At 50.8% G+C, this 22,227-nt stretch overlaps 1 protein-coding gene across 15 annotated transcripts in view; it reads right to left on the bottom strand.

Annotated features, from left to right (window-relative positions):
* Positions 1–7: 7 nt before the first annotated feature.
* The window catches only part of PIK3CD (phosphatidylinositol-4,5-bisphosphate 3-kinase catalytic subunit delta), a 35,205-nt gene continuing 12,985 nt past the window's right edge, over positions 8–22,227 (bottom strand). For 7 of the 15 annotated variants that reach the window (XM_086860805.1, XM_086860807.1, XM_086860808.1 and 4 more), the window contains 23 exons: positions 17,023–17,096; positions 16,500–16,663; positions 15,058–15,286; positions 14,456–14,685; positions 13,528–13,707; positions 12,788–12,937; positions 12,400–12,489; positions 11,678–11,899; positions 8,764–8,860; positions 8,332–8,462; positions 7,647–7,706; positions 7,282–7,449; positions 6,670–6,791; positions 6,371–6,514; positions 5,694–5,793; positions 4,686–4,864; positions 4,375–4,484; positions 4,049–4,127; positions 3,641–3,808; positions 3,186–3,309; positions 2,894–3,039; positions 2,563–2,695; positions 8–2,083 (listed from right to left, as the gene is read on the bottom strand). In XM_086860805.1, coding sequence (XP_086716931.1) covers positions 1,946–2,083; positions 2,563–2,695; positions 2,894–3,039; positions 3,186–3,309; positions 3,641–3,808; positions 4,049–4,127; positions 4,375–4,484; positions 4,686–4,864; positions 5,694–5,793; positions 6,371–6,514; positions 6,670–6,791; positions 7,282–7,449; positions 7,647–7,706; positions 8,332–8,462; positions 8,764–8,860; positions 11,678–11,899; positions 12,400–12,489; positions 12,788–12,937; positions 13,528–13,707; positions 14,456–14,685; positions 15,058–15,286; positions 16,500–16,640 — 3,141 coding nt within the window. In that variant the 5' untranslated portion in view covers positions 16,641–16,663; positions 17,023–17,096 and the 3' untranslated portion in view covers positions 8–1,945. Of the gene's footprint in view, positions 2,084–2,562; positions 2,696–2,893; positions 3,040–3,185; positions 3,310–3,640; positions 3,809–4,048; positions 4,128–4,374; positions 4,485–4,685; positions 4,865–5,693; positions 5,794–6,370; positions 6,515–6,669; positions 6,792–7,281; positions 7,450–7,646; positions 7,707–8,331; positions 8,463–8,763; positions 8,861–11,677; positions 11,900–12,399; positions 12,490–12,787; positions 12,938–13,527; positions 13,708–14,455; positions 14,686–15,057; positions 15,287–16,499; positions 16,664–17,022; positions 17,097–20,375; positions 20,463–20,827; positions 20,931–22,227 lie in introns of those variants that run through there. The other 8 variants (XM_086860819.1, XM_086860816.1, XM_086860815.1 and 5 more) reach the window with 4 other exon arrangements.

Here is a 22,227-nt window from a genome sequence, read left to right as displayed (position 1 = left end):
GGCAGCATTTGTGTATAATTTGTCCATATCTTTTATTTCTTATTTACAAAACATGTACCTAAAGCAACTGAAAAGCTAAACATGTAAACATTCTCTTCTTGCAGAACCACGGTTTGGCTTAAAAAAATACTTCTTTTTTCAAAGGCAACAGAATAAGCACAATCAGTTTGTACAGAGTTAAAAAAAATTAATGACAGAAACATCTCTAAATAAATAGAAATAGGTCTATCATTCTGAACATATTTATAAAAATGAGAAGCCACTTGTAATGAAATGGAACATTTTTGAAAATTATTTAAGTTTCAATCTTTAGTACAGTTCAGCTTGCTGAAAACCATCAGGTGAGCTGCTGCTTTGTGAATTTGGAGTCAAAGGCTCTTTGCTGCCCCAACAGAGCTGTCAGAGATTTATCCAAGATACTCTCCCAGGGTGTACAAGGAAGAAGGTCCACATGATGACTCACTGAATTTTTTACTGCTTGTAGGTAAGTCAAGTTTTCCAGACTAAGTAACCTCTGTAAAACTGTGCTCAGCTCTTGCACTTGATACTGATACACCTTTGTGTTATTGCACTTGCAAAGTGACGGACAGGAACCACTGCTCTAAAACTGGTGAAGGTCTGACCTTTCTGTAAGCTGGGAGGAGAGCAGGGTCCCAGTGCTGCAGCACCCTGAACACCAGGCTCTGGCACTGCAAGAGAATTGCTTTTCCAGCTCTGGAACTGTAGTGTCTTCCCTTCCACAAGAACCTGATTGGGGTGTGGTTTCAGTGCATCTCACCTTGCACAGGGCCCAAGATTTTTTTGCATACTTTTTGCTCTGTACATTAGTTTAATAAGCAAGGAAATAGCAATATTTACTCTCTAAAATGGAGCAGAGGCACAGGACTGTTTCTCACTGAACAGCCTGCACTGAGCTCTAAATCCTGCAGCATTTCGCTCTAGTACCAAAGCAGCTGTCAGAGCCGGAGTGCTTCAGTCACAGTATTGTCTGAAGGTGGAGGGAAAAGGGTCTCCCAGGGTTAGATTAAATTAAAATGAGGTGTCTTCTATGCCAGAACTGCTGCTTCTACCAACAGCTGCTTGAGAGGCAACAGGGTTGTATGAATAGATCCAAACCAGAACAAACCTCACAGCTTAACATCTTTTATGAAAAGAAGCAGTGAGTACGTTAATTTGAAAATGCAGTCTTAGCATTGTCAGGTTTGAAACCAAAATAAATGCAGGAATTACTTAAGGTTTAACTAAAGCCTAACTTTGGAAAGCAAAATGTCTGATCCAGTGGCCACCCCAAAGCTGCTCTTGTGCCATCAGTTCTAGACAGCAGGAGCTGAGTTCCAGCTCAGTTTCAGAACACTTTGGCCTCTGGAGCAGACAGAAAGCAAGATGCCAGCGTGGATGTTTTTATCCTGTCTTGAGACAGAGTAAAAGCATTTGTCCAAGTCAGCTTTGGTGTGCTTTGAGCTGACCCACGTCAGTGGACACTGACAGGGCAGGAGGAGTGACCACATGCCATAGTTAATGCCTCTAAGCTGTAACAGTGGTGACCTAGAAGATGGGCTACAGACACAGGGAGATCTCTGCTCAGCTAAATTTTCAAGAAAATAGAAATGCAGCCATTAGCACACCAGAGGGATGTTACATGTGCCTCGACTCTTCCATTGAAACATGTATTTGAAGCTCAAGGAGTTCTCAAGGGTACAGTACCTTTACCTACCTTTACTGTATGCAGTAGTTTTATTGCCTCACGTCTCTCCCTTGTTCCCCAAGGATCTGCAGCAGCCACAGTGGTGTGGCTGAGGACAGGCCAACAGGTTTTCAGTCATGCAGCAATGTCTGATGTCTGGGAACGAAGTGGGGGAACTTCCACACTGCACCATTCTTCAGTCCTCAGGAGCCTGTGTGTCAGAGCTGGGCTCGGGCTGTGCCATCCTCCTCAGCTCCTGCTCTACTGCCTGTTGTCTTTGGATACGTTGTGTGCCAGCCAGTTCACTTTGGTTTTCCAGCTCTCCCGCAGGGCTTCATTAAACTTCAGTCTGAAGTGTTTCAGTGCCTCCTCATCGGTTTTCCCAAGGGCCAGGGAGTCCTGGAGGCAAGAGGCACAAATCAGTGCACAACTGAACCAGTCACTGCTCAACCAGTAAGCTGTTTATTCATAAAAAATTACTCCATTGAAAGGAGGAATGGCATAGCCATCAATTGTTTTTAATTGTTCCTGTAGCTGCAGGAGGATAAACACTTGCACCCTCTGCTTCCACTGGTGCAGAGAAAGAGCAGATTCTGTATTGCTCTTGTACAAAGTGTTCTGCAGCTGCCAGGAATGGGTGGTCGTGACGCAGGAAGCAAACAAGGAAACGAGAGCCAAGGGGTCTCTGCCTTCTTCCCTGCAAGCTGGCACCTGCTCACTTCATGATGAAGAACCTGAGCACCAGGACCTGGCATTTCTGATGTCCTGCACATCCCCTCACTGTTCCTGGAGCTCATCTGCTTCTAAGACTCTGGCCTTGCACACTGAACTCCTCCTCAGCCAGCCACAAAAGCAGGTGTTCACTTTTCACCCCTTACCTTTAGGTACTGGATGTCTTTGGAGCAGCTGAGCTCTGGCAGCCCAGCAGCTTTCATCAGTGCAAAGAGGTGCAGGAAGAGGAGCCCGTGGCGCCGTAGGATCATGTAGGCCCTTTCACAGTAACCCCTGAACCTGTGCAGGAGCAAAGAGCAGCCAAAGGAGTGAAGACTGCAAATCTGACCATTTTGTAAAGCAAAGCTACATTGTCTGACCCCTGCTCTCTCCAGTTAATAATGTATTTACTTTCATGTAGGCTGCATAGTGATGGAAATAAATACTGAAACTTTAGAGCTTCAAAAGCTGACGTTGAGTTTAACTCCCAGCACTTACCTTTCAAACTTCTCGTTGTTGTTAGTTTTTCCTTGCTGGATGACATGCACAAAGTCATAGGTTAAGATGAAAGGGACTCGTTCTCTATTAATACCAAATTTAGTCTTGAAGTTCCCCAAAAAGTGACCAAAATCAATATGGAACAGCTGCAAATAAAAAAAAAAAAAATCAGAATATTCAGAAAAACCTGTTTTAGCTGATTAGTGTTGAGTTCTCTTCAGTTACTGGGTTCAGCAGGTCCTGACCACAGGGCTTTGGGAGAGAGAAGGACGATATTCCCATCTCAGGTTACCTGTCCCGTCTCCCGGACCATGATGTTGTCGCTGTGCCGGTCCCCAATGCCCAGCACGTAGGTGGCCACGCAGTAGCCAGCACAGGACAGGGTGAACTCCTCGATGGCTTGGTCCAAGGCATCTCTAGAGAGGGTAAGAAAGAGTGAAAGATAATTTTCCTTTGGACTCCAGTAGTGCCCCGAAGGGAGAGCTGTTTTCAGCTGCAGGAGAAGGGAGGGAAGCTCGTTTGGATGGCTGCAGTGCTCTCTGGAGGCAGGACTAGCACCCCTGCTTTACAAAAACAGGCTGCAAGAACTGCCTGTAACCGAAGGGGTCTCAGTGAGGTTGTGTCCACAATGGAAATGAGATCCACACAAGGTGGGCCAGGCAGGGGAGCAGCCACAGGCTGGAGCTGTGCATGGCTGAAGGAGGAGGAGCAGGGCAGGAAGCAGGGAGGGGAAGGTGAGCCCCTCACCCCGGGTTCTTGGACTTGAGCCAGTTGAGCAGTGCATCCTTGTTGAAGGCAGCTGTGGCCACCATGTTGCTCTTGTTGAGCTGGATGTTGGCGATGGTGTCCGAGTGCATGACCACCTCAATCAGCCCTGTCTTGTCTCCTGTGGAGAGGCAGCCATAAGGGGTCATCCTGCAGAGATGAAAGAAACCCTTCCACTGAAATCCTGCCCGCAGGTTTCAACCTTTCCCTTGCCTGTCCTGTCTCCTCCCTTTCTACTCTGCAGTTTTATTCCCCAGCCCCACAGGACCTGCCCAGCTGCTCCCAGAAGCCCAGACAGACCTGCTGGGGGCAAAACGAGCTTGCAGAGAAAACAGCCTTGCCTCCCCTGATGTGTCAGTGCAGGAGGACAGCTCTGTGCACGCTGCTCACCTCAGGTCCAGGCCCTCCTGCTTCCACAGAATGTCCATCAGCTGGATCATCTGCAGAGTCAGCATGTCCTGGCGCAGATCTGGGCAGCGTTACAGAGAAAAATATCACTTTACTGCTCAAAGGTATCCAATTACCACTGCACTAAAATCTTAATGAAACAGAGAAGCAGCTGAAATACAGAGTTAATATATATTTTCAGATTACTACCCAAAAACATTAAAGGTCCTCATTTACACAACATCTTAATGGTCCAGATTTAGGCCCGCTCACCCCAGTAAATACTTAAGACTAAAAGATACATTTTCACAGGCATAATAAAGACTTACCATCTCCATTTTTAAAAATTATACCCACTCCACCTCCACCTGTCTCTTCATTATTAAACACAATCCACAAAGGTTTCATTTTGGAGTCCATGAAGGTGCACTGATCCACACTAGAGGAAATAAAAATACTACCATCAGTTTCCATCTATTAAAATACCAGCCATCCAGGCTGCCAGTCCTACAGCAACTCCACCTCTGATGGACTTGGGATTTCCATGAGGAAAGAACCTTGGGATAACCCAAAGCCTGGCTCCAGTGTGAAACAAAGCACAAAATTCACACAAATTCAGAGGTGCAGATCTCTCCCTTACCAAACTTCAGCGAGGATAATGTTGGGGTTCAGGGGGGACTGGAGGTGGGAAAGGGCTTCCCTGTAGGTTTCCTGCTTCATGCACATGTGCATCATCTCCTTGGTTTGAGGCTTGGTGGCCTTCTGAGAACTCACTTTCACAAAGTCATTCAGAGCTTTCATCTTGTTCAGTGCTTCTCCCTGAAAAAAGGGAGGGATGAAACCAGGTTAACAAATAGGAAATTCCTGAAGAAAGTTTAAAAAATATTAAGATGATCTGTGAAATGTAAACCTTGGCTCCATCTCTTACTTCCTCTTCAATTTGTAGCAATTTCACATTGCAGCAATTTCACATTGCAGCAAAACAAATTTAGTAGTATCTGCTTGAGGAAGATGCATAATTAATTGTGGATAATTTGTGCTGGACACAAATGCCTTGCCAGGTAATGACTGAAGCAGGAATAAAACACATTAGCAGGAACCAAAGGAAGGAGTGAGGTGCACTGGCTGGAAAGGTGAGGATGAGCCCTAGAGCCCAGCCTGCCCTTCAGTGCTTTTGGGGACTTCTGGCTGTGCAAAAGTGCTGCTCAGTCTTGGAAAGCAGCAGCACTGGCTTGTGGGCGCATCCTGGATACAGCTTTGTCTAGAGATGAGTCCCTCACTTCTCAATTTGCTACAGTGACCCTTGACAGGTAAGAGAGGTTTCAGAGTGGGAAAATGCCAGCAGCACCTGCACACAGCAACTGAAAGGGATTGCAGTGCTCTGAATGAGCCAGCTGAGATCAGCTCCTGCTGAGCAGCTCACCCAGCTGATCCAACAACAGCAGTGCTCAGAACATTTCAGACCTTCCTAGACACCGACTGCAGCCAGGGATGAGCAAAGCCACGAGCTGGGGATGTCCAGGACACACCCAAACCAACAGCCCTTAGGAGGCTTTTCTTGTGTTACTGGTAATGTTCCTTTGGGAAAGCCATCAGCTGGGAACCTGCCCTAAGGGAAGGGAACCTTATGGCCCAAAGCAATCTGTACCTGCTTCATCAGCACCTTCATGTGGTGGGTGCTGCCCCGGCAGTACGCTTCCAGGATCAGGCCAAACCTCAGGGAAACGGCGGCGACGTGCATCTCTGACCTGGGCAGGGAGGCAGGGCAGGAGGAGTTAGAGCAGAGCTGGCTCACTGCACTGCTCCTCCTCCCATTCACAGCAACGGGGGAACAGCACCACAGGATCTGCCTGCTGCTGATGTAATGGGGAAGGAGAAAAAATGCCCCCAACCTCAAATGGTGACGGAGGAAAACCACTGCTTGAGGTGATGAAACATCTTTCTGGGTGACTCAATCACCAGCCCCTCCTTTGAGAACATCACTTGGGGAGCAAGAACAGTTCAGAGCTTATGGCTCAGAGCTGGCAGGTGGCCATGGAAGCCCAAAGCAAATTCCAGCTCAGATGCATGTATGTGTATAGCCATAAATATATATAAATAAATATATATAAATTCTGAAAACAGAACCTAACCCAAACAACAGCACTACAATGACAAAAGACAAAAATAAATAACAAAAATAAATACTTTGTCCTCCTGGAATAATTCTTACTGAATCACCCAAGGGAAAAAGTAGCAGTTCCCACTTCCCAGAGCAATGAAGGACTCAGTAAGTGCTGGTTTCACTCGATTACTGAGAAAAAGCCCAAAACATTTGCTCTTCACCTCAGATGCCAGAAGAGGAAGTGGCCGATCTTGCGGTTGGATAAAGCCCTTTCCAGCAGGAACTTGGTTAATTCACAGTCTAGGTAGGATTCATATTTGAGCACCTGGACAAGCTGCAGCAGGTATTGGAACACATCATCATCCCTGTGGACAGAAACATGAAACACAGCCTTGTCTTCACTGCCACAAGTGTTGTTGTAAAAGCCTGAGGACAAGGCTGTCACTCCTGTTCACAGCCCCTCAGCAGCCCTGAGCAGAAATAGAAAGGGCTCTGCCTCTCCCTTGGGGCCAACACTTACGTCAGCTTCTTCAGGGAGTTGATAGCAAAGGAACCAACATAACGGTCAGGAAAGCTGAAATCCAGCAGCTCCAAGGCATTCAGGACAGGCAGCTCTGGCCAGGTCTGAAGTAGGGAAATCATCTGTAATGACCAAAAAGAAAATAGCAACAAAAAGGAACAAGGCTTTTATGACAATGGATATAAATCTGAAATTCTACTGATGAAAGAGCAGCTCTTTGGCGGGGGTGGGGGGGGTATGGTGTGTCACTGTTTATAGATGCCTCACAGCAAGTTTGGAGATACCAGGCCAAAAACTGAGCCCTTGAGGTGGCTTGTGCTGATCTCTTACTAACATTTAAGAATATTCAATACAGAACTCTTTATTCCCAAGAATTAAACAGATTTTTTTTTTTTCCCTCCAGTTTCTTGAAGGGATAAACAAGACCTTGCTGGCCAGTAATGAATCTGGGACAGCCCAGAAGAGCCAGACCTCAGCTGGTTCCAGCTGGGAGCTTCCCTGAAGGAACTGAAACATCCCTGCTCAGCTGGACTCCCAAGCACAGCACAGGAATGTAGACACTGAAAGATGGGGCAGTAAAGGTGCCCTGGCTGCCAGCCCCAACATCCTCACCTGGGCAACATCCTCGTGCTTGTTCCATTTGGTGATGATGAGCAGCTTGGCCAGAGCCTGTGGGTACTGGTCACGGATGTCGTACCTCATCTTCCACACCAGGTCCTTCTCGTGCTCGTACAGCTCCGTGTGGCTCCTCCGCTCCAGGATCTCCCTCAGCTGCAGCTTCTGCTCATGGCAAGCACAGCAAAGAGCACACACAGGGCTCAGGCTCAGCCCACAGGGCTTGCTCAGCTCAGAGAGACCCTGCAGGACCAGGGCACGACCCAGTTTGCTGAACAGTGCTGGGAGGGGGGAAAGGTGGAAACAACCAGCCCATGAAACCAGGCTTGCAGGCAGCTGAAAACTGATGCCAGAGGACTCACCTCCTCAGAATCTTCTGGTGCAGCTCGGGGTTGTTCTCCATTCCTTCCCAACTCCAGCAGCTGGGACACAAATAAAGAGGGTGAGAAAGGCTCCTCAGTTGCTCTGTAACTGTAGTCACCATCACTTCAGGCATGCTGCCCTGGAGATTTTCTGCCTCTGCCCGGGCTCCCCGTTCTCCCTGCACAGCCTATTCCAGCCTCTGAGCCAGAGCCTGCCTCACAGGGAGCACACACCTGGCTCTGGCAGAGCAGATCTCCTTCCTCCCCTCTAACAGGCACATTTCTTCTTCCACTTGTCTGGCCAGTGACAGATGGAAAATCACCTCACACACGGTGATTTTGTTACCACTCTGCTGAAAGGGAGGGAGCTGCCTACTTTCATTTCCCCTTAATTCCTCTTCCTTCCTACAGAGCCTAATGCAGTTTGAAGGCAGCTCACTAAACCCATATTTTAAACAAATGCTCATCTATGAGAGCAGCTTTACCTCAGTAATTCACAGCTTGGAAAAGCATTCACTCAAAGGTCCATTAGTTAAGACGAAAAAGTGAAATTTTCAGTTAACAATCTCTATTCATCAAGTTTGCTTGCACCCAGTCCCTGTCGATGGCTGCCCCAGAGGCTCCCCACTGGAAGGGACAGTGAGAGAGCGCCTGTGCCTCCCAGAAAAGTGTCCCTGTGTCCCACCTGCTCGAAGGATGGGTAGTACACAGGATGTGCTGCCACGCTGGGGAAGCAGATGACCAAGGCAGCTGCACTCTCTGTGTTGGGGTTGCACTGCACTGTGCCCATGGGGTTCAGAAGTTCCCCTTTCTCATCTGAAAAACAAAGTACATAAAACCCATGAGCCCAAATCTTGTGAAGCTTTGGTGCAGAAAGCAAAGCAGAGACTGGTCACTGCCTGGCCACGAGCACTTCACCCTCCTGAGCTCTCCCCAGTGCGGGGCAGGTGACACCCTCAGGTGAGCAGCCACCTCTCAAGTCACACCTGCAAAGCCAAGCTCAACAAAGCCTTGCCTTGGCAGGCTCCAGCTGCCATCACAGCACAGAGCAGCGGCCACTCCGCTTCCCAGGGAGACTGAGGATGCCAAACAGCAGCAGCTCCCTCTCCTGCCATACCTGGGAAGGAGGACCACATGTGCAGGCAGCACTCCCCTGTTTTCAGCTGGTCCTTGTAGTCGAAGAGCATCACATTGACCCAGGCGATGGGACAGTCCTGCGGGGAGACAGCGCTCGTGGGGGGCTGCCCCTGCCCAGGGCAGCAGGGCAGGAGAAGGCCTGAGAGATTCCCCATGCAAAGGGACATCCTGTCTGCTCACCTGCCAAGTTCTCTCAAATTAACAGTACAAGATGGCATTGGGCACTTGCCAAAACCTGGGGTCTTCTGTGTGGTGCTGACTGGCACCGAACACTCCCCACAAATGCCTCTAAAACTTCACCACCTGATATTTGGCATAGCTGAAGAATCTCTCATTTTCCAATAAGGCCTTGCTACTCTACACTCAATATTTGAGGGAACTATTGCATATTTTATATATTTCACAATTTGAGGGGGAGGGAGAAGAACTTTAATTTTTAAACAGGGAACACAGAGCAGGTATGATTTTGGAGAACAAGACAAAGGACGCTAGAAATAGCTCATAATAGGAAAAAAGGCTTAGCTTCTCTGTACAATAATAAACACTATCTATAGAAATCAAACCTAATGCTGCCAATCCCGTACCACACCCCCAAAATAAACCCCACAAATCCAACCCAGTCTCATTTTGGAGGAGGGACTCCAGCAAGTGAAGTGACTGGGACATGGCCAAGACAAAGAACCCGTCCCCTGCCCTCACCCAGCTCCCAGCCCCAGAGCAGACACACATTCCACGAGTGAGCTCAGCTTTCCTGCAGCCAGGTTCCCCAAATGGAACACTTTACCTCATGCAGCAGCACTCAGAGCTCAGAGCACACCACAGCTCAAGCACAGAAACCGACTGGAAAAGGGGCTACGTGGCAGAAACTCTGCATCGAGGCACCCACAAACAGGGTCACGTTTGAAGGAACCACACTGAGACATCTGGTTCCACTGGGGCATTCCAGACAATGCACCAGCCTTACCCCCCAGAACACCCAAGCACTTGGGGGAGGCAACAGAGCCCCATTTTCCCTCAAAATGAGTCACTTCCAAGTGGCCTCTCACAAACCTTGGAGCTGATTTGATTACTCCAAATATCTTCAGTAAAATCACATTTGAGACATCAGCTTCCAGATGACAAGGAAAAGCCTAATAAAACACCACCGCCAGCAATAACCTTTTCTATCAGAGTAAATGACATCTAACCACAGCTCAGAGCCTGCCAAAACACAAGGCAAGGTTTCTGGTGGATAAGGTCCAGCAAAACAAGGATCCAGCATTCCAAAGACAGACATCTCCTGCATGATTTAGAGAAACACTGAAAGCCAACCCTCTGGGTGACATTAACCCTCTGACTCACCCAGTCAGCCTGCAAACAAGCCTGGTTTTGTGGTAGTAAATAATTTAGTTCCACCTATCTGCTCTGGACAGTCTGCATATAAACAACATGTATGGAATTAACCTCTGAGTAAGGCAAAAAAATAACCATCAAAACAAACAAACAAAAAGTCAGGGTACACTCTGCAACCTGCCCTCACCAATCATTTGAATTGATTTCTGGGCACTTCACTCAGAGTTGTAGCTCACCATGGGGAAAAAATCCTTTTTGCAGTGCTCAGCCGTAGTGAATGTTGTGATTTTATACTAAAACCTCATCAGAATTCACCCACCTTTCCCAGCACCAGAACACACATGAATAAGATCCACTTAACAACTCAGCTAAATAGACTAGTTGTGTTTTGTCAATCAGAACAGCAACATTTCCTTCTGACTGCTTTAAAACTGAAAATTATTCCAGTGTGACCACAAACATCCAGCCTGTGGATGAATCAGATCTTCTGTCCAACAAAAGCAGGAGCTGGGGTTCTGCTATTCTTGAACAAAAAAGAAATGCAACAATAGAACTGTTAATCCTGGTCCTGGCCTCAAAATGCTTCCAATGTGAAACCCAGAAATTGGTCCCCACAAGCAGGATTCATGAGCTGGCTGTTGCTCCCAGACATGGCTCCACAGTAACCCTGAGAACCCCACTGATGTCAGCACAACAAAGCTCAGTGAACCTCCCAACAGTGAGGAGTGAGCAGAACTGGAATCTTCTGTATCACACTCATCAGTGTCTCATTCCTCTGCACTCCAGCACAGATGGCATGAGTAACCCTCCTCAAGGCACAAGAACAGTCTTTGTGGTCACAGAAACAATAATTTGCAGAGGCACAAATGCATTTGCTGCTCATAAAGAAAACTCTCACATGCAAAGAGCTTGAGGCTTATGTTACAACTCTGGGAAATCAGCAATTCAATTACAGGCTGCAGCTGAAACTACTTTTAGTTACTAAATCATTAATGGGCTAGAAGTTTTGGAATGTGAGAAATGTCACTACCTCTGATTCAGATGCTCAAATCAAGAACTTCCAAAGTGACTTAACACTTTCTGTGGCCAGTTTGCAACACCTGAACAGTAACCTTGAAGAATCTGCACTTTTATTTTACCTCGCCTAATGCTTTGCCATAACCAATGTTCACATTCCTCAGTTTATTCCCCCACCCTAGCTGGTAATTTGCTCCACTGGGGATTTGCAGGAAAGACCTTGTTAGAAAAAAAATGCAACAGAGATGATGGTTTAACCTCAACTACAAAATAAGGAAGTTGTGGACATCAACATAAATAATTCCTCTTTAGGTCCAGTCAGATGCTGAGTCTGTTTCTTAATGGTTTTTCTAGAGAAGAAATTACACATAAACAGCCCTTCTTACAGGCAGACACTTCTCAGTTTCCTGCTGAAGAAGTTAGTGGCCATTATTCTGTAAGCTGTTTTATTAACATGAAGTTTTCTGAAAGCAAAGGGCACTTGTTTCAGAACGTGTCCTGTGCTCTGCAGCCTGGCCAGCCTGGCTCAGGCTGCCTTCACTTACAGCTTTCTTGGACTTCTTCTTTGTGGAACGAGCCTTCTTGGCCTTCTCGATGACGGCGTAGAGGGCGAGGCAGAGCCGGGCCATGCGGGGCAGGTCGCAGATGTTGATGTCAAAGTCCAGGCGCTGCTTCCACACCGGCTCCGAGCACACGCTCACCTCCGAGCTGGACACGGTCTTGCACAGCATCTCATTGCCATGGAACAGACCTGCCTGCACCACCAGCTGAGGGCAGCAGAAATAACAGGACACCGTGAACCCACGGGACTTGCCTTGTTTGCTGAAGAATCGCCAGAAGAGGAATGGGACAGGGCAGCCCCTCCCCTGGACAGGGTGTCCGACTCCTGTCTCTCTCCCGGTTCATTGAGACATTCAGTTCTGAAGTCTCTCTCTTCACTCACCCATCACCACCTCTCCCATCGCTCTCTTCTCAGAGCTGGGTCTCCCCTGCTGCTGTTGCAGCTCCCCTGCCCTGCCCAGCACTGTACAATGCCATTACCCCAGGGCAGCAGCTCTGCTGTGCTCCAGCTTTTCTAATGCTGGGCTGCTGTCTGGCCACTTCCCATTCCTGTTGTGCTGCAGTCCAGAAAGTGCCCCAAGGCTGAATGAAGCCCTGCAGGAGCAGGTGAGATCACACTGCCAGCCACCAGTGTTCCCCCACACAAACCAGAGAGATGGGACTGGGAAAGTGCACGCACAAACCCCCAGAGTGAGTCAGCACCCACCTTCATTCTCTCATCTGCATTGACCTTGCTGCCTTGCACCAGCTCGATGTAGAAAGGCTGCTCTAAGGACCAGAGAGAGCCATAGTTTGGCTGGAAAGAGAAAAGGGTTCTGATCAGAAACAGATGCAACAAAAGATGCAACAAGTCAGCACCAGAACTCATCTCCCATTCCATGCTTTTGGGTCCCATAGAGAAGAGCAAGAAGCCTGGGACAACCAGGGAATACGTGGAGGGGGCTGGAAGGCTGACAGGAAATTCCCATCTTAGACCCCAGCTGGGAACCTGTCCTGAGAAGGACAGGGAGAACCCACTGCTGCTCCCAGCCAAGACCAGCATGTCCACCAAAAGAGGAGCCCAGGGTGACCCCAGGGGCCACTGTCCCCTTTACCTTTTTCTTGGGGAGCGGGGGGGGCTTGGAGGCCGCCTTTGGGGGGCTGGTGAAGCAGCTGTTCTGCTCGTCCCTCATGGCAATGATGGCAGAGGAGTGCACCATGGTCAGGTGGGGGGTCAGGCCCCGCTGCAGGCAGCTGCGGATGTGCTGAGAGGGGACAGGGTCAGCCAGGGTCTGCCCACAGCCACCAGCCCAGGCAGGAACCCGTGCAGGGACTCAGGGAAGGACACAGTAACAACCCAATTCCAGTTCTCAATTATCTCCTCTTGCTCTATAAACCTGCAACCCGCTGGCCTCATGTTGCCAGAACTGAGAATATGAAGTGCCTTTTACAGCTGGCATTTCATCAATGGACTCAAATGGCTGCATTAAGGGAAAACACTGAGGAGGATTCAGCACTCCCAGCAGCAGTCTGCCCTGCCAGAGGAGCACATGATTCAGTTATTTGCCCAACTTTCAATAGGAGAACCCTCATCCCACCATACAAGCAAGCAGATATTTCCAGAGCCACGGGCTCTAAATGTATTTACACAGCACCTGGCACCCAAGGACAGGCTCAGACACTGGCTCCCCAAAAACAAGGATGTGTTAGGTTGCTGGAAGCACCCTTTGCCCTAAGCAGCATCCAGGTCCTGTCACTGATGTGCTGCACTCCTGCAAACATGTCCCAACCCACGCCCCCAGCAAGAGAAGGCCATGTGGGAACAGAGTCACAGATAAAGCAAGACAAGGCTCACCTGGAACTGGTACAGGGGGTAGTTCCCATAGAGATATTCACATTTCCCATTCACCTGCAGGGTGTAGTCCTCTGGCTTCTGCACAGTCTCGTGGCGGAACACAGTAGCCTGTTTCTTAATAGCATAGCTCATTAAGGTGATGGGGAACTCCCAGGGGGAGATCTGGAACGTGAAGCTCTCCTGCAATCCCAACAACACAGCAAACTGTCAGACACCAGCACAGGGCTGAAGTGGCACAGACAGGGAACGACATTCCTGCTGCTGGCAGCGAGGAGAGGGATGGGAAGGTACAGTCACACACACATCAGCCAGTGATAAGCAGGGATGTTTGCCAAACTGGGCAGGAGCAAGTTTCAGCAGTGCAAGCACAAGACTGGAAAGCAGGACTTTCAATTTTAAGCGGGATCACCAGTTCACGTAGTTGCCAGTCATTAAAACCTTCCCACAGCCATTCCAGCAGCAGGGCAGAGGCTGGAAGGGTCCCCATGCTCAAACACTGCTCTGGAAGCCCTTTTCCTGTGAGGGTGACCTTGCTCAACATGCAGAACAAGAACCAAGGGCAGGATGCAGGAACAGGGGCCCATGGCAGCACAGACCAGTGCCTGCAAGTAGTGTTTGCTGAGCATGAGCTGAGCAGGCTCTTGCGTTTCCAAAGGAAAGTCAGGTTTTGAATTCTGTGCTCCTTTCCTGCCCAAACCTAAAAAGGTTTCCAGCCCATGTACATGCAGTAACCTCAGCTTCCAGCTAACCAGTACACCCAGAACACCTCCCTCCCAACCATCTCCACAGGCAAAGGCATCTGGAGAATGAACACTGAACACATGGAAACACTGTCCAGGCACACATTATTCCGTCTCCACACACACAGAGGTTTCCAAAGGAAAAGCACAACCCATCAAACACTGTGACAGAAAGGTTTGTGCTTTACCCCACCAGACTGGAACTTGACGTTGACAAAAATGTTCTTGGTGGGGATTTGCAGAGAGCCAGTCCCGGGACCCTTGGCCATGGGCTCCAGCTGCAGGGGGAAGTTGTACTCCATCCACGCTGCCCAGCCGAGCTGCTGCCGCTTTGCTGCTTTCTCCTCGCAGAACTGGCACATTTTGCTGCGGAAATCGCTCACCTCGGGGTCCTGCACGGAGTCAAACTCGTGCAAACCTGGGTGGAAGGTAAGAGAGGAAGGCAAAATAAGCACCTGCAGCCAATGGGGGAAATGAACCTTTAACTCAAACGCCTGCAAAAGTCTCCCTGAACGCGTCTTTAACACGTGGCCAAAGCAGAGTCAGTCAAGCTACCAGCAATCGCTCATTTACGATGTACAGCCGCACTGGCTCGACACCCCAGCACTCTGCCAGCAGGAAGCATCACCTTCCCTGGGTCTGCACAGCCCCTGTTCCCTCTGCATCCACTGGAGGTGGGACCTGCTGACGTCCCGGTGCACGCAGGGCTCCAGCACTGTCCCACAGGCGGGCTGGGACAGGAGCACGTTCCCCCCACGCCGCCTGCCGTGACCCGTGCTGCTGAACTGACCTTTCCCAATGAGCAGGCTGATCTGGGAGTTGATGACCTTCTTGACCCTGTCTCCCTCGCGAGCCACGAGGCGCAGGACGGGCAGGAAGGGCTGGATGTCGCAGAGGCGGCGCTGCTCATCCTCCAGCTCCTGCTGCTCGGCCGTCTGGTTGATGCAGGTGAACACGTAGGCCTCGGGGTCACTGAGCATGTGGAACAGCGGCTCATACTGTGCGTGCTTCCAGAGCACCTGTGGGGAGGGCACGGCGTCACCCTGCTGCTGTCACCCTGCACAGTGTCACTCTGCACAGTGTCACCCTGCCACTGTCACCCTGCACGGCGTCACCCTGCTGCTGTCACCTTGCCCCTGTCACCCTGCCCTTGTCACCCTGCACAGCGTCACCCTGCCGCTGTCACCCTGCACAGCATCACCCTGCTGCTGTCACCCTGCTGCTGTCACCCTGCTGCTGTCACCCTGCATAGCGTCACCCTGCATAGCGTCACCCTGCATAGCGTCACCCTGCCCCTGTCACCCTGCACAGTGTCACCCAGCACTGCTGTCACCCTGCACTGCTGTCACCCTGCCCAGCGTCACCCTGCTGCTGTCACCCTGCCCCTGTCACCCTGCACAGTGTCACCCTGCACAGCGTCACCCTGCTGCTGTCACCCTGCTGCTGTCACCCTGCACAGCGTCACCCTGCACAGCGTCACCCTGCTGCTGTCACCCTGCTGCTGTCACCCTGCCCAGCGTCACCCTGCTGCTGTCACCCTGCCCCTGGCACCCTTCACAGTGTCACCCTTCACAGTGTCACCCTACCCCTGTCACCCTGCACAGTGTCACCCACCACCTACCATCACCCTCCAGACTGTCACAGCTGCCCCCAGGGCCTGTCCCAACCCTCACCCTGCTGCTGTCACCCAGCTGTCCCTCAGCTCTCAGCTAAGGCAGGGCACAGCCCAAGCTCCTCACAGCATCCCTGGACCTGCAACCCCCGGCTGCTCCTCAGCCAAGTCTGGTGGCTCCAGCTGCTGCTGAACTGCTGGGTTGGTTTATTTGCAGGTGCCTTTAACTGACTTCCTTTCTTCATGCTTGCCTTTTGTTTCTGACAATGTTAATCCCTCAACCTGAGCATTTAAATAACCCCCACCTGAATATCTCACAGTCAGCACCTGCTGACTCTGGTCCTGTGAGCCATTACTCACACTGGAAACAAAACTGGGTTAAGTAACTTGCCCCCGGTAACATGAAATCTGTGACAGGAGCCAAGAGCTTCTCCAGTCTTGTCAACACTATCTAGTTCCCAAAGATCCTTCTCTCCCTGTGGACAGCACTCTCACATGACATCATATCCCTTTTTTTACTCTCATCCTAAGTGCCTGCTATTGGAGGCAAAATTCTGGAGCAGATGGGCCTCTGGTTGTAACAAAGACCCCTCACCTAACAGCTGGCACACGGCTGTTACCTGCTTGATGGTGCCCAGGCTGGCATTGCAGGGCACACAGAGGTTTAGGTATATGCCTGTGGGCAGCAAAAAGTCCACCTGGATGTTTTGGTGTTCCCCCTTGGACCAGAATTCCGTAGGGCAGTAAATGCCTGGGGGCATCCTGCTCACTGCTTAGCAACCACCTGCAAGAAAAGGGAAAACCACCTGTTGCTGTTGATTATGTATTATTTGCTCAGTTTGGTGCTGGGCTCTGTAGAAAATTAATGTGCAAAAGAACCCAAAGAAAGGAAGGTCAGCACAGCCTTAAAGCTCAGGAAAACATGGACCTTAGTAAAAATTCCACTCCAGTCCTTTAAGCCACATAACTATAGCATTTGCTTCTATTTCAATGCAACCCTCTCTTAATCCCTTCTAGGCCAGGATTAACATCTACATCTGTATTTACAAAGAAATAAGAGAATTATGTTCTCTGGAGAACAAAGACACTTGTCCCAATGGCTCATCTGTGACCAGGCAGCCAAGAGAAACAGTAAGTTCCTACCCCTGGCTGTGTAAGGCAATCCTCAGGCCACATGCTCCAAGCTCCACTTTGTTTTTCCAGAGCTCAGTTCCAGTCTGCAAGAGGGAGAAAGAGTTGTTGCTGGTTCCAAGTATGCATGCACTTTTATACACACAAACAAATAACACTCTGCTGTACATCCCTCCTCTACAAGTATAGAAAAATGAAGGGTGAGGCAATCAGAATAAGTTTGTTAATTCCATCTGCAGCCCGTCCCTTGGCAGGATGCTACAATTTATTTTCAGTATATCCAAGGAATGCAAAGAAGAGAACAAGAATCTGAATGCTATCAGGTACAAACTGCTGTTTTCAAACACAGGATGAAACAAAAGGCATTCACCAGGAGCCTGTCAGGTATTTCCTTTCTCAAAGACATGTAACCAAGTCTCCATCCATTTGTCCACAAGTAAAATACAGCAATTAAATCTCCAGTTTCCTGCACAGATGACAAGTGGCAGAGGATGGTGTCCCCACGTGCTGGGAGACCCTGGAACTGTTGGCATTGGCTCCCAGCAAGAGACAGGGAAGTGGCTCTAACTAATCCTCTCCAACCACCCCAGCAGAGAAACCAGCTACCTCAATTCCCTCTCACCAGAGTTTTTCTGTCAGGTCAGCAGAGAAACATGACAGTGGTACAGCCTGGAAGGTGCTCCACAGCCACAGCTCCACACTCAGCCCTGCTCAGCCCTCAGCAAGCCTGTGTCCCTTTTCCTCAGCCCATAAAACCAGCACAAAATTTCCCCATTCACAACTTAAAATACAGCTTTGCAGCTGTGGGTGTAGAGACTTTGAAAGAAGCTGAGCGAAGTGCTGCTGATTCCCAAACCACAAAGTTCTGCTGGCAGCTCCTCAGGAGCCAGCCCTGGGCTTCAGCACAAGGAGCCCAGCATCTTATCTGCCAGGTCCTGGGAACACACCACTTCCCTGTCAGCAGTGAGGTCAGGATTCCCAGAAACATGAGCTATGTTTTATCTGTCCTGCTTCCTCAGCACAGAGGCTGCATCACCCAGCGACCGGATAGAGAGACCACAAACCAGCCCTGGGCCTTACAGGGAGGGGAGCAAATGGGGAGGAGGCAAGGCTTACAAGTTCAAATATAGCAAAACAAGCTGGCCTTGTTTTCTGCTCATCAACAATAAAAACAGCAGGTTTCTGGTGTATCTGCTACCTCAGCCTAAATCAGCAAACTACCACAACTCTACTGACCAGCAGAGACAGAGACACAGCAGTGGCTGAGCTGCTTCCTTCTGCTGAGGATTTCTGTCTGGCACCACATCCCAGAGAATATGAAGTGCCAAGTCTAAGCCATGAGCACTACAGTGTCAGCTCCAGCTCAACACCTTTCTTTCCAAACTCCCTGATTTAGAGGATGCAGGATTTTTTCAACAGAACATGGCATGAATATACCAAAGGAAGAATAAGACTGGAATCTCATCATCTCTAATGCATCATTTACCAAGTCTCTCCCCTTCCCATTGCTAAGTTCAGGATGTTCTACTTGTTGGAGCTCAGATGTGATGCAGAGTGACAGTTCTTACACGAGGCCAGCTCTGTGTAGATGGGTACTCCTGCACCACCCGACTTCCCTCTTCCCCTCTGCCTTGGGAAACTGAACACAGTTCTCCAGGTTTTTTCCCACCTTCCATGGAAATGCTCTGGTTGTATGGAAACCACAGGGATCAAGCTTTAAACAACCACTGGGACTAAAGAATCCTTTGGCTTGAGCCCTTCCCTTGATGAAATAAAGATTTCTTTGAGCCTTTAAATTTTTCAATGCCCACCTTACCTATACACACTCCCACAAAACAGGCTCACAGGGAAAAGCAATGGAAGCAGAACTACACTAATGTGATCTGAACTGGGGATAACCTTGTTTGTGTGCAGGGCTGATGATGAAAGGGCTTGTCAGCAAGAGAAGAGATAGGAAAGCAGAATGTACACGTGGTGATAAAAACAGGCCGCAGTTTTTGGGGCTCCCAGCTCCAGAAGAGCATCAGAGCACCATCATTCAAGCTCAGCAGAACATTAGATCCAATCAGAAGCAATAGCCAGAGGCAGGGAAAGAGGAGCTCAGGCAAAACAACTTAAGAGAAAAAGAAATGTAAAGCCATTCCTCATTCTGGGAGTAAAACAGTATCACTAGAGAGTGGGAAAAGTATCTGATGGGAGACTCAAGAGCCCTTCTCTGGTGGAAACCTCCAATAAGCTTTTAGGCAAGTTCACAGTATTGCCTGAGGAACTACCTAGTAGGAAACTATATATTTTCAGTGGTTAAAGCAAAAGCTGGAAAACCAAACTCTGCAAAGCTCCGTTCCCAAACCTGACAATTGTTTGCTGCACATCAAACAACGAACTCCTCTGTGTTTCAGCCTTCTCACATGCTCGAGTACAGCCTGTAACTCATGAGGGATGTTGTAACTCTTAAATGCTGGCAAACTGCTGTGAGATCCTTGTACCCTTGCTATTACTGCTCACACAGGCAGAGCCTGGGAGTTGGAGGAAGTTGTGATAAACGAAAGCTTCAAGCTGAAGAAGTTGCTGAAATTAGGCTTTCTCAACTGTTCCCAGTGGCTCCACAATACCAGAAACCCGAGTCCATCTTGTTGATGATAACCAAAAACAAGTTATGCATTTCTAATGACTTCTGTCATGACATTCAGGTTGCCATCTCAGGCACATACAGCAGCAAGATGTGTTCGAGACTCTCTTCTGAGAGCTCTTAAAAGACTCCCTCATGCCCTGCCAAAACCATCATCCAAAGCTAACCCACAGCAGAAGCACACATAGCTGTCAACAGCTGAGCCAGAAGCACGAGTCCTACACCAGGGAAGGCCTGGATGACCAGGTGTTGCCACTCCCCAAGCCCAGGAGTGACAACTGTGGTGGCAACGTGCCATGTGCCAAACCACCGTAAAGGCCAGGCAGACACCAGCAGCACCAGAGCGGGGGGTGGGCCAGCAGGTGGTTACTGGCCAAAACAGCCAGCCCCCCTGCCATCCATCCATCCATCCATCCATCCATCCATCCATCCATCCATCCATCCATCCATCCATCCATCCATCGTCACCAGCACGGAGGACACAGCACCAAGGGCGGCCCCAGAGCAGCTCCAAGCTCGCACGCCGCGGTCAGCAGCTCTGCAAAGCCCCGCGGCCCCGCAAAGCCCCGCTCTCCATAGAGAAAGCGTTTTTCCCGAGGAGCAGCGCTGCTCGCTGAAGGCGCCCGAGCAGAGCCGGCCTTTGCCGCAGACGGCCCCGGACGAGCCCCGCAGCGGCGGCCGCGCACCCCGGAGCCCCCGGCCCCGCTCCCCGGCCCGGCCCCGTCCCGGCGCTCACCTGCGCTGGCAGCCGGGGGGTCCCGGGGGCTGCGGGGCTCCCGCGCTCCCGGCCCCGCTCCGGCCCCGCCCGCAAAGGGGCGGTGGCTCCGGGCGGCGAGGGGGCGGCACCGCGCCCGCCGTGCCCGCCCCGGCACCGCCAGCGGTACCGCCGTATCCAGCCCGTCCCTCCCGGAACCGGCACCGCCAGCGGTACCGGCACCGCCGTATCCAGCCCGTCCCTCCCGGAACCGGCACCGCCAGCGGTACCGGCACCGCCGTATCCAACCCGCCCCGCCCCGGCACCGGCACCGCCGTGTCCGCCCCGCCCCGGCACCGGCACCCGTACCGCCGTATCCAACCCGCCCCTCCCCGCCCCAGCACCGCCGTGTCCGCCCCGGGCCCGGTACCGGCAGCGCCGTGTCCGCGCCGGGCCCGGTACCGGCAGCGCCGTGTCCGCGCCGGGCCCGGTACCGGCAGCGCCGTGTCCGCCCCGGGCCCGGTACCGGCAGCGCCGTGTCCGCCCCGGGCCCGGTACCGGCAGCGCCGTGTCCGCCCCGGGCCCGGTACCGGCAGCGCCGTGTCCGCCCCGGGCCCGGTACCGGCAGCGCCGTGTCCGCCCCGGGCCCGGCCCCGCTCGCAGCGGGAGATGCCGGCACGGAACAGGCAGCAGTCGCCGCTGGCTGCCGGGCGCACCGAGTGTCCGGAACATGACGTGTGCCACCCTCTGCCGCACTGGCGGCGGCCCTGACTCCCAACGACAGCACAGCACCGAGGGCAGGTCTGCATCCACACCTGCGTCAAACTGCCCACACAGGAGATGTGAAATGCTTTGGGATTCACTCCTTTCCTGGAAAGCGCTCCTTTGACAGCCTCAGTCATACAACTGTTCTTTCTTCTTCATCTGAAAAGCTGTGGAAACCCTAGAAATTGGCTGGCATCGAGTCTGGGAGAAAAAGAGGGAGACGGGCCTTTAAAGGGAAAAGACGTGGACTGCAGGAGAAAAGGAGAGCGTCACAAAGAGAAGGGGAGAGACCCTGGTGGTACTTGCAGAGCGCTTTCAGTGGGTAACAGTACAATAGGAATGGGGAATACCCCAAATCCCGGAGTCAGGCAGATTTGAGGGGTGAAAAGAGCCCCCTCCAAGGCAGGCAGGGTGCCCGTGGGTCTGAAGCAGGAGCAGGGTAGGTTTTGCCGTGCCTGGTGTTCCACTTCCACCTGCTCATCATGGGAACAGGACCAAGCACCGCTTTAAATGCTGGTACCATGGACACACAGCGTTATCCACTTGGGTCTTTTGCTCTCCTCAACCTGTTGTCTGTGCACTGCAGGGGAAGCCCACCTAAAGCACTGTGCAGGGTCTCCTCCCAGCAGCTCCCCAAGGCTCAGCCACTCCTCACACCCCTCGGGGCTGCCATCACCCTTTGCTCAGTGCAGCTGTCCCAACTGTCAGGGGAAATTAGTGGTTCCAAAGCAGCAGCAGATGGAGACAAGAAATGTTTCCAGTGTTCAAAGACAGTCATTCCTCTCTGTCTCATTAAATTTTCAGCAGCAATTAGATATTCAAAGACCATGTGCTCATTTGAAAGTCTCTCTCTTTTCACATGTCTCCTCTGAAATGCCCTCTGTACTTTGGGTCACAAATGAGAAAATACTGGGAACGTCAATTTGTGATTTTAATTATTTCACTGCTACACATGGAAACAACCAACCCTGGCACAGGGCATTTGTGCTACTGTGTCACCTCAATTGGTCCTGCAGTTTCATGACTCCCAGAATCACCATTTTTCCTAAAGCTTTTGCTACCAGAGACATGTGATTAAGGTATAAATTCCTTCCCTGCCCCCCCCCCCCCCCAGCTCTATGTTATCATC

Source organism: Cyanistes caeruleus, chromosome 22 (genome assembly GCF_971803275.1).
Source record: "Cyanistes caeruleus chromosome 22, bCyaCae1.hap1.1, whole genome shotgun sequence".
Lineage (NCBI taxonomy): Eukaryota > Metazoa > Chordata > Aves > Passeriformes > Paridae > Cyanistes > Cyanistes caeruleus.
This window is presented reverse-complemented; position numbering and strand designations above follow the sequence as displayed.